Here is a 12,216-nt window from a genome sequence, read left to right on the forward strand (position 1 = left end):
CATCTATGGGAGGTGATGACGCATGTGATACCAATTCAGTCTTCCTCACCTATGACGATGATCATGGTGAGGAAAGAGGAAAGCAGCACAAGAACAAAGATGGTGTAGGAAGGAAAGCAAACCCTACAAGCAGGCATTGTGTGCACATGTGCAAGCATGCATATGTGTGCAACATTGAGTACTGGGTGCACAAAGTAAGTCAAACTTCTTATCTCCCATTCGTACACTTAAAACAGGGAGCAGCAAGTGCAGCATTGCAGATAATAGGTCTCAAATCACTCCACATTTTTCATTCCAGCATGTGATGTTAGAGTTACAAAGTGAGCTTCCGCAATGGCAAGGGAGAGCACATAAGAGATGACAGCCTGCCTGAATTTCAGTAACACAAAGTATCATGGCTTCAAAAGCATGCATTCAGCCCTGCTGCCAACTGTTTTGCTTAGCTCAAAAAAATCATTCCTTAGATGGTGTCAAGATACTTAATGTCTTTGACCTGGAAAATCTCAATCTCTTACAAAAATTATCATGAGTTTCTGCAGAAGAAACCCATGCTCAAACAAGTCAAGCTTCCATACCACTTCACGACTGATGCCGACTGATGCCGGTCCTGTCACTGTCCTCTTGAAAACCATCCATCTGTAAGGCTATAGTTCCCCTTATTGATGGCATGATGCGGTCATACGTTGCTGCTGTATCTAACCAGCTTGGCAAGGGTTTCCTGGGCAGAGAGAGTATCAGGATGCTCCTGCCCTAGCATCACAGTGCGGATGCTGACGCATGTTCTGCAGATCTCTTCTCCTGCATCAAATTGGCCACCCTTAAGCATCAACTTTGCTCTTGTTTCAAGCAGCAAAGCCTTTAGAAGAGTAACATCTTGCCACACGTACTCATCAACCTGTTGTCCTGCATATCCACTCTTCCTCCAGCAAAAAGATCTGTCCCACCAATCCTGGATTTGAGAAACAAATGACTTTTCCACATCCTCAAGCATGTTTGTGCACAGCCGCAAGAGTTCTAGAGCCGCATAGCAACGGGAGAATGATGTAAATGACCGAATTGCTAGCTGAAGCACCCCTCTCCTTATAAAAGAGAGCAGTTCCACCACCTTGAGCTCAACAACAACAGGATCATTTCCAAAACCGAGCACCAGAAAACAGGCCGCCCAAAAGTGTTCGGAATGAAGTGAAATGGCCCCCCTTTTCCTGACCCCTTGTACCATCGCTTTGGCTGCGTGAACTCCTCCCCTCTTTCTAGCATACAGCTGAACAATTTCATGGAAATTAACCCACCCTTGCCTACTGCATCTTCTGGCTATTCCATACTTCAAGAGTAGAGTGCCCGCTTCAGCTTCCCATCTCTTCGTTTGTGTAGATGCACAACAACAAAACACAGTAGCACTGATATTTCTGAGAACTTTCATGCTCTGTGACCGTTCGGGGTACTTAGATGCTGCCAGCGCAAGAAGAGAAAGCGGGATTGGAAAAGGTGCAAACCAACCTCCAACCCAAGCCATCCTTGTTGAGAGGTCATTAGGACCATCGGTTTGATCCAAAAATGAGAAGCACACCCCCAACAGCTTCACAAGAAAAGGGTTGTTTTTCAAAGTTGCATCCTCTCTTGCGCCCCACGTCCACTCCCTAACCAAGGATTTGTCCATCTTCTCCAGCAGTTCAGATGGCATTATAGGGAGCTCAGAGAGTAAGGTCCCAACAATGCCTAACCCAAGAGTAAGGCGGCCTAATTTCTCCTCAATATCTTTCAAGGCATCAAGCTCCTGTGAAGTAAACTCTCTTTTCCCCTTCATGAGAGAAAGTGCCTCCACGCCTGAGAGATAAGAGAGCTCCAGAGAATCCAAGTTCATCACTTTGGAAAGACGGGTCATAAAGATAACATGGGTAGCTCCGCCTGCTCGTGGAATAAGTTCAGAAATCTCCCTGCCATCCCACCAGTCCCGCTCACTCTCCACATTGTCAATGATAAGGAGATAGGGGACATCTCTCTGAAGCTCCCTCTTGACTCTCTGGAAAGCTTCCATCTCCTGCTCATCAAAGGTTCTGATTCTGCCCCGCTCTGGCCCAACTTGGCTCTCTGTACCTACATCCAAACCCAAGAAAAGAGAGAGGTTGAGATAATTTTGCCTGAGATACCGAGCTTCACCACCCACCCACAGCACCATGCGGTAACGTTGATAATATCTGTAAGCATATTCAAGGACCATCTCTGTCTTTCCAATGCCAGAGGCACCACTTATGCAGGCTATTCCACCTTCTGGGTCAGGTGGATCCATGTCTGCACTTTGGATCTCCCTAAGAGCCCGGGCTTGCCTGTGCCTTGCTGTTCTTTGAAAGTGTCTGCTGCTCCTGTGTCCGTCTCTAAACCTTTGGAGATTTCTACCTCTGCTGACCTCAATCTCTCCATGAGCAGCCTCCCGTCCGGGGGTAAAATCTTTGTCTTTTCTTCGCCTGGAGACCGACGATGAACCTCCCGCATCTAGTCTCGAGAAAAACTGGTCTTCACTACCAACAAGGGTATCACGCCACCTGTCTGCATCACTTTTTCTTCTTGCAACGATACCCTCCAGCCCGTCATCTATATGTCTTTGCCACCTATCTGCATCACTCCTCCTCCTGGCCACAAACCCATCTCTACCAGACTGCCTGAAGCTCCTGGGCAGCCTGTCCACACTCCTTATGTAGGATCTAGAATGTTCTCTCAACCTCTCAATCTCTGCATCTCTTTCTGCTTCAGGCTCCTCATTATTGGTAAAAAGCATAGTCTCCAAAGCTTTTAACTCTCTTTCTCTGCCCACAAAGTTTGAATTTCTTGGAAAAGGAAACTCTTCACCTTCGACCCTTTCCTTCCTAACCCTCTCCCTCTCAGCAACGCTCCGACGCCCAAGCCTTGTACCAAGCAGACTCACAGCTTTTAGAATGCAGTTTCTCCAATCGCCATTGTATGCTTCAAGCTTCCACTCCTCAATCCTGGCCAGGCCATCCAGGGCCTCTGTCCATTGCCTCTCTTCACCTTCAAACATCCTCCAAAGCTCCCCACCATCTTTCTCCCACACTTCTCCCCTCCTCTCAACTATGTCCCTTGCTAGACAATCAGATGGGGCCAGATCAAAAAACAGAGGGACAAGATTTTTCCTCTGTAGAAAGGTTCGAAGCTCTTCAACACTGTACAGGTTCCTGAACGTCTTTTTGGTTATGATGACAACCCCAAATGTGCAGGAGCTGATGATGCGCTGCGCAATGTCATGGCTGCGGGAGTCCGAAAAGCGGGCACGATCAGCTGAGAAGCATGCAATTCCCTGTAATTCCAACTCTGCACGGAGCCATTTGGAGAACCTTGAGAGGGAGGAGCTCTGCCCATGGACACCAATGTAAACATCACAACTTCGAGGGCGGGCGGACGAAGAGGGTGACGCTGAGCTTGCCGGGACTGGCAAAGGTCGAGCTGGGGGAGCTGATGACCCAGCTGAAGAAACAAGTGAAGCTGACTGAGGGTGTGCAAGTTCTACAGTTTGACCCTGGCTTTGGGTTTGGGTTAGCTTTTGGGCTGATGACTTTGTGAAATTAACTGAGGAGGATTTCAACTGCAGAGCATCTCCAGATGAATCATATGAAAATGATTGCTCAGTGGTGGGATTAAAGTTGTGATTGTTTTCTATGTATGGGAGGATCTCTTCTTCCTGTTCTGCTGGGGGGCTCTTCACAGCAGCTGGGGTGGAGCCCAAGCTGGATGGGATGGGCGGTGAGATAAAAGGAGAGCCAGAAGCAGAGACAAATGCAGATGAAGTGGGTGAAGCATGGTGAGGAGAAGATGGTGTGGGGGGGGAAGACAAAAGTTGAGGGGTAGAAGTGGAAGGAGAGGCAAAAAAGGGGGGTTTTCTGTGAGAAGACAATGTAGATACTACTCTAGGAGATGCAGAAGAGTATGCATACTCATCAGCAAACCTCACTGTTCTGGAAGAAGGTGAAGGGTTGATCAATGGTGAAGGTGAAAACACAGAAGAAGATGGAGATGTTGTGAAGGGGGGGATGGAGGGGCTATGTCCTACTACTACTGCTGCTTTTGGTGCTGCTGCTGATGCTACAGGAAACAGTGTCTGTGAAGAAGAAGGGAATGGTGATGGTGACAGTGATGGTGATGGTGCAGATGATGGTGATGGTGATGATGAAGGGGGAGAAGAAGCAGGCTTTGCTACTACTTTCTGAAGCTCACTGTCCATATATACTAGCAGGCATCAGGATGTCTCTCTCCTCGCCTTCACAATCGTTCTCCGCTGCCGTCGCCTTGAGAGCTCCCTGCCACAAGATGATGGAGGGGTTGCTGCAGGAGGAGTCGCATCTCATTCTGCAATATGGGAAAGATGCCAAAGGTGCCCACATGTACCTTTGCCTTCCTCTGATGAAGCAGAAACAAATTTCTTTTAACTCTCACAAGAGTTTGAGGAAGCACTCACTGCTGCTACTTACAGTAGGAGATGGAGGTTTACCACCACCATGGGCCGTATGTTGTTGTCTACCCAGGAAGCATATCTGCAAGATGGGAGCTCTTTCGCTAACAAACAGCACAACTGAGTTCTTTTTGCAGACAATAATGTGGGATCTTTTCGGAAGCCAGCAAAGGAAGGGTTCTTCTCAAAGTGGGGTTCTCCTCTGACCTGCAAAAAATTTGTTCTTGTCGAACTGGGGCGATGCAAAGATGGGTTCTTCTGCAAAGTGGGTAGCTTCGCAAACTGGTACAAAAATGAGTCTCTCTCCAAAGACTGCAAAGGGGGTCTCTACTAGATGTGGGTTTTTCTGTAGCATGGTATCTCCTACAAGATGGGTTTCCGCCGAAGTGGGTCTGTTAAGTCTCTATCAAACTGGGTTTCTGCAAAATGGGTTCCTCTCTAACTGACAATTTGGATTCTTCGCTACATTGGGTTCCTTAGCTAAAGTGCAAAGGGGTTCTGTTGTGGAATAGATTCCTCTACTAAGCTGCACTTTGGGGTCTTACAGTCTCAAAACTGTAAAATGTAGCGGTTGTTAGGAGGTGGTGATGGCGGGGGGTGCTGGGAGGAGGAAAGTGCACAATCTGCCACTGTTCTGCTTCTGCAGAGGTTAGTGGGTCCAAGGCGCGTGCGGGTCTGTGAGGAGAGAAGGCGAGCTAGCTACAGGGCATGTGGAGAGAGAGAGAGAGAGAGAGAGAGAGATTACAGAACTGTTACTCTGAAATCTTTCTACAGAGAGACAGCAAGCATCAAGCTCGTGGTTTTGTCAGCCCCACAGAGTGGGGGGGAACTTTGCTTCACTTGCCTGCAAAAAGGTTATGTACTGGGATCACACCTCTTCATGATGATGATGATGAAGGTAATAGGTTAGGGGGGTAGCACAAAAGCTGCAAAAAACAAATAGAGAGAGAATGAAAGAGAATGGGCCATTAAGCGCTCATCTAATCAATGATTAATTATTTCCCAATTACTGCTTGGTAATAAAGGAGCTTTCTACCTCGCATATATCATATCTGGGGTAGCAGAACTAGAGCTTAAATCAATATAAATATAATTCAGAGTGTAAATATATATTTATTTTTTTTAAGCGTTCATTTTCGAGGTGCCACGTTGCAGATTGCACGCTTTGCATGCCCAAAATTGGGGGCACCAAACAGCACATACCTATTAATAATATTAAAAGAATATAATAAACAAGAAAAAAGAAATTGTATAATTTACATTAGGGGAAAATTTTTCAAAATTTGAAAACCTCTAGACAAAAATTTAAAAAGCAACCCTTTTTTTTTCAGGCGGGAGGAATTGAAGGCTTATGGTTGTACAATTTTATTTTTACAGACTTTTCTTGGACGTTTAAATAATAATTGTAGTAAGGGCCTTACAATAAAAGTCTACTACACGCAAAAAAAAATCAAAAAAATCAAAAACAATCAAATGATGATGAGTGCCGCAAAGGCTTATAAAAGATGAGTCCCACCCTTGTGTAGTGGAGAGAATCTTATCAATTCTACAAACCCATTTATCCTCATGTTGCTCTGACACCCAAAAAAATAAATATATTAATTATAAAATCGTATAAAAGAATTTATTTAAGGTTATAATATATATTGAGCCAAGAGGATACTTTTTTCTTTCTTCTCAAGTACATTAATAAAGTTAAAGCTTTAATTACTAACCTTTTCTAGCATGGCTATCTACATACATGATTTTTTTTTAACCTTGCCCCTTTTTCCATGGGTGAATTTTCTTCCATAAACCCCCCCCTTTGAACCTTCAAATGTAGTAGTACCGTGTTCGAGCTTGCATTTTGATGTGCACCCAAATCACCAGAGTTTTAATGCATGTTTTGACATGGAGATGGAATTGTCATCTGTTTGTATTACAAGATCAAATCACCCAAAAATGGGTAAGATGCCCATGTCAAAAAGCAAGCCGGATGGTGGTGTTTGTCTTAGGCGCTTTACTACAGAGTTGCCTATCACTTTTCGAACAACAAATGGGAGTGCATAATTAAACATGGCAAACACTATCCCGTTGCATAGGTGAGTTGGATGGCACCAGTGCCCATAAATCAAAAAAGCATGGTAGTTATTTTCCCCTAAACATAGTGGGCAATGAGACCTCCAACCATTTTTGGAACACATGAGAGTGTTGGCATTGGGCCAACAATTTTTGAGAGTCGTAAGGGCTTTTGTAGTGTGTAAAGGGGGCCTCCAAGGATTGGCTCCCCATCCAGTGTGGGTAATGCTGCTTAGCATGCCTTGGCAATCTCTAAGGCCCTTATTCCCCTTGTTGAGACCAAGTCTAGAAATGTTCAAAATGGCCTTTCGGAGTACAAATGCTTAGGGAGTGCCCTGGCAGTCTCTCTAAAGGCCCTTATTTTCCCCCTTGTTGAGACCAACTCTATAAATGTTTAAAATAGCCTTTCAAGGTACTCAAAATTCTCATAAGAAGAGCATACTTTTCAAGATAGGTTTAGTTGCCCCTTGCCTACTTGTTATCACTTGATATGACTTGATATGTTGTGGGGTAATGACTAAAAACTGAGCATATCACCTATGATATGCACATGTCAAACAATTTGAAATTCTAAATGTTATAAGAGCCAAGGCTATTTGCTTACTATAAGAGGCTTGTACAGCTCTAGGTTAAGAGCCCCTTATAACACATAGGCGACGAGGCAAGGAAGTCTTGCATTTGTTTAAAAGTGATGGCTTAGGGTAAGTCAACACAACTCTTAAACCTGACATCCCCCCCCCTCTCCTGCCTCCGGCTATTAAAATGCTCACAAGAATTATCCCTGACTAGTAGATTTGGTGTATCTTATCACATCACTATAAACCTTCATACATATTTTCAACACTTCCCACTATTTTGAAACCCTCACTCAATAGGTATACTTAAAGGGGATCTAGTCTTCCCTGTATCTTAGAGTAATCATAGTTCAAAATGTTTCTCTATCCAATATCTAGCATGGGAGAGTTGGTGCACTTCCTCTCCAAAATGTATAAAATAAAATAAAAAGACCCTACAACAAGCCTAAATAGGAAAGGTTTTTGGGAAAACATGCTACCTATATCTAACAAATAACCAAATCTTTACTATTAGCCTCACTTGCATTCCATCGCTAAAGCCTTGCAAAGCAATCGCTATTTTGTTACAACATCCACGCTAATTTCCGTTTGACTAGCGTTGTTAAAGCCTGGCAAAAGCTCTTTGGAATAACTTTGTAAATAGCGACGCTATAAAAGAATATATATATATGTACTCAAATGAATTGCAATGGTATCAATCAAACAAAACACAATAAAAAACAAAGTGCAATTTTATACTACAAACTGCTCAAAAGTGTCATTATATCCGCAAGATGAGTAGGGGATTTGGAATTGCCATGAATAGCGCATTTCAACAAAATAATAGACAAGCCTGGAGACTAAGCTTTATATGTAATGGGATACTATCATTATTATTATTATTTAGGAAAGCTTAACAAAATCTAATGTAGGCTGTATAGTTTAACGACACAATACTATCTACACAAGCTTGTGGGCTGTTGTGAAGTACTTAATTATACTTCTCTCAAGCACAACACACATTAAAACTATGAATTTGGGCCACATGCACTACAATTTTAATTTTTTTGCACATCTAGAGATAACCACTAACAACTTCCTCCACTCCCAAGATGATGAGAGGCACATGGACTCTACTTCGCACTCTACTTCTTCCCATATTCTCACTATTATCTTATGATTCTCCTAGTTCTCCCTTCTTGCTTGTTTCTTATCATTATATGAAGTATGGTGTGGCCTTTTTAAGCCTTCTTTAACATGTCAATGAATATTTACTTGCAATGGGAGACATGGCTACATATGTAGGCCCACATTCGCAATCTTGATTAAGTTGTCATCCAGGGGAGTTAGGTGGTACATCACTACCATGAGCACAGGATGATGTCCATGGCCAAGGGAGTGTCACACTTGTAAGCAATTGGCTATTGAGAGAACTAGGCAATTATCCCATAATATCTATATTAAAAATAGTGCCAAAGTCCTTATATAAGATTGAGGAGGTCTCATAACTAATGAGCATGCTTTGTGTGGTTATGGATCTAAACTACCCATAGGTGGGTCTAAGGCTATTGAGATTTGTAGACCCATGCCATGTGTGTTATGGGATGCATATGGTGGTGTTTTAACTATGAGGTGGTCTTGTGATCTGAAGGCCTTATGCTACCTATCTATTTCTCCCAAGATCAAGGGTGGTTTAGTATAGCGAGCCTACACATGGGAGATGAGTCCATGTGCATGCTGCCTTCCTTGTGTGTTCTATGTGTACGCATGTATGAGTGGTCTAGATGTAGGTGAGTCCTCGCGATTGATGCTTTCCTTGTAAGTTCTATGCATATGCATGTGTGAGTGATCATGGATGGCATCATGAGGAAGTCATAGTTGGTATCAGAGCCTGGCTTGCAGCATCAAAATCAAAGGCTAAGGAATAAGTTCTCACATCAAGTATACAGGTTTGTTGATTTGTGAAAGATAGGGCTCTTTTTATCATGAAGAATAGGGGGGGGAGAGCACGTGCTCTAATTTTTTTTCATGAAGTGGTTGCTATCCTCGAGAAAGAGGGAATTCTTAAAACCATGGTTCCTTGTGCACTAGAAGATGGCACTTGGAGGAAGGTAGAGAATAAAAACTCTCGGTGGTTATTTCGCTTTAGCAATTCTACTATGCTATGGGAAAAGCATGGAAGGACCTAAAAAAAGAGTGTGAGAGCCCATATCCTTAGCATTACACGGGTTGATTTGCTTTTTCCTAGCTAGCTCTAGGGCTTTACTCCTAAAAGGATCTACAAGACTATGGGGTTCATTGTTCTACCGACGTGCAAACAATGATGAGGAGAGCTAGAACTCCCACTTTGCATGCATAGGTGGAGCACCCCCTAGCTAGAAGCTACAAGGCTATGGGGTTCATCATTTTGCTACCAACATGCATTGACTTGGTTCAGGTGTTGAGGAGAGCTAGAACTCCCACTTTGCACGCATAGGTGGAGCACCTCTTTGTTGTCTAATGGGTTCAGCATTGCCATCAAGCTTGGATATATTCAGGCTTGGTAGTTTGTCTTATTAACAAGTGTCTTGATCGTGGGAATCCTAAACCACCAAAAGAAAAAGAGGGGATTGGGATTATTTTGATTTAAACACCTTGCCATCAAGCTTGGATAGATTTAGGCTTGGCTTGTTTATCTTATTGGCAAGTATCTTAATCGTGGAAATCCTCAACCACAAAAAGGAAAAAGGGGGGGGGGGGATTATTTTGATTTAGACACATGTCAATAAGATGAGCACACCAAGCCCAAATCTATCCAAAATCTTATCATCCAGCTAGACAACTAGACATCACCTATGTGTGGGCCTCTCTAGTTGTGGGTTGGCTAGTCACTCGTGTCGGTTATGCCTTACTTCAAGGGCTCTCGTTTTACATTCAACTCGAAGCAAAAAGAGGCTAGACTTTTACAATGTAGTTTGAAGCTCTCTTCACAGAGTGTGTGGCAAAACCTAGAGTGCTACGCGTGAAGGTGGTGGCTTTTCCTTAAGCCAAACCTTCGTTAGGAACTATTTCTCCTTTAGTACAATTGATGGGGGGTCATCTTGTGAGGATCAAGAAACTTTTGACCAAGCTTACAATTTAGTTGAGATTGTTGAGCTAGGATTCAATTCCTTGGATATCCATACAAAAGTTTAAGACCTTGTCTCAGCACCTATACTGGAGATAGCAATTATGGATCCATATAAAAGTTTAAGACCTTGTCCAAGCATCTATACAGAAGATAGCAATTGTGGAGAGACTCTTGGTGTCACTAGAAGAGGAGATATTGAGTTTGAAGACATTTACAAAATAATACCAACCTTTATAGTTATCTCCAAGGATGCATATAATCATCCACATTAGGATCTCACACATATTATTTGATCAAGATCTTATGCAGAGGAGATTTTTACAAAAGAATACCAACCTTTATAGTTCTCTTGAAGGACGCATACTGTTCACCGTTTTGGGAACACTTGAACCTTACATGATAGAGAGAAGAAGAGGAAGAATGCAAGGGTCTTACCGGCTTGCACCTCAAGCCACTCTTAGCAAAGTAACCCTCTCTTGTGGAGAGCTAGGGTCCTTAACCTTGCCTTCCCCATTGTCACTACAAGGAAACCTTGCAAATGGGTGGGGAGCAAAGAGGAAGAAAGCTATGGAAAGCTCAACCTCTATCTCAATGCCTTGGTGAGTGAGAGCATGGGGGAGAAGGGGAGAGAAGAAGAGAACTAGCATCATCACTTTACCACCCACCCACACAAATCTCAAGCAAGCACGTAACAAAGAGAAGAAAGCATACAAGTAAACAATCACAAGAGCAAGAAAGACTCGAACTCAATTATGAGAATGGGATTATGTATTATCTCATTAGTTAAAATGTCGTATATACAGGACTTATATTTACAATGCGCGGCCACCCAAGTAACGTCCGGCCACCCAACAGCTAGTCTTTGGGCTAGTTTCCTAGTCTAAGTACATGCTACCGGAACAAGTTGTAAGCTCAATTTCAACTATCTTCTAGCATTATACGAGTCATAAGGTCGAAGATTTCCCATAATCATTTACATGAAGCTCTTTGCTTGGTACAAAAAGTATGGCTTGAAAATGTTGTCGTGCATTCGAAGTAATGTTAGCCAACGTGGTTAGCATACCCCCCTCCCTAATCATGGTTCCATCCTTGGAATCAGCACAGTAAGGTTAATGGGAGTCAATGGTAGAAGCCACTCGTTCAGTAGAAGTGAAAGGGGGACTTTGTATACTGGGTGGTGCAATCAAAAGCTTTGTAGGATGTCTAAAAGGTGGTCTCGAGCATGTCTTCGAAGCTAAATAGCCACCAGTCTTGCATCCATTGGACTTGCTTGTATAGTGGGGCCTTTGTTGACATCTAAGGCTAGGCCCTGGGGACCTTCATCAAAAGGATGCCAATCTAGAAATTTAAAAGGACAATGATGAGATGGAAGAAGCAAATGGTGTTGACAATGTCAAGATCGGACACTTCCTCATAATCCTAGGGATAAACTTTTGCATGGTTTGATGCATCCAGGTCTTGTTGAGAAGAACGAGGGGTGGCCGAGGTGGAGGTATCCATAGGAAGGTGAACTATAGCTTCGGGTTCTTCTCCAACTCTTTGTTAAAGGGGTCCTAGGCCCATCATCGTTCAATTGGAAAATAGATAGCACTGATCTGGAGGTACCTATTGGGATCATACGGTATTCTTTCCAATATTTGGGCCGGAGAAGGTAAGGCCACCACCAAATAGGTTTTTCCCAAATGAGGTCATGCATGATATGGTTAGCTCTCTCTTGTGGCCTTTATATCCACCATGGTCCCTTTTCGATGTGCCCCCGACTATTGGTTGAATTTTTCTTCGAGATAAACTTTGATCAAGTAGATGTCTAGGAGGAGATCTATGATATTATTAAGATCTGGTGTGGGTTTCAGGTTTTGCCTCTGATCTAGGATCCAAATGGCTTTATCAATGTCGATTCCATCTAGTGGATCCTGCCGGTTGAAAGAGCGGTTGGGGGAGGACATCTATTCCTACTCTTCGATTAGAGGTGCTAGGATTTCTTCTTCTAATACTCCCAAAGACAAGACTACTGCATGTGGAGTAATCATCTTGCA

At 43.3% G+C, this 12,216-nt stretch overlaps 1 protein-coding gene across 1 annotated transcript; it reads right to left on the reverse strand.

Moving 5' to 3' along the window:
* Positions 1–254: 254 nt before the first annotated feature.
* On the reverse strand, positions 255–5,512 carry LOC147630097 (uncharacterized). The gene has a single exon (XM_086811715.1). It carries the CDS (start codon positions 4,229–4,231, stop codon positions 677–679), a length of 3,555 nt encoding a protein of 1,184 aa, XP_086667841.1. The 5' UTR covers positions 4,232–5,512; the 3' UTR covers positions 255–676.
* Positions 5,513–12,216: the final 6,704 nt, after the last annotated feature.

The sequence above is a fragment of the Cibotium barometz genome, chromosome 17, assembly GCF_041138505.1.
Source record: "Cibotium barometz isolate CiBa-2024 chromosome 17, ASM4113850v1, whole genome shotgun sequence".
NCBI classification, from domain to species: Eukaryota; Viridiplantae; Streptophyta; class Polypodiopsida; order Cyatheales; family Cibotiaceae; genus Cibotium; species Cibotium barometz.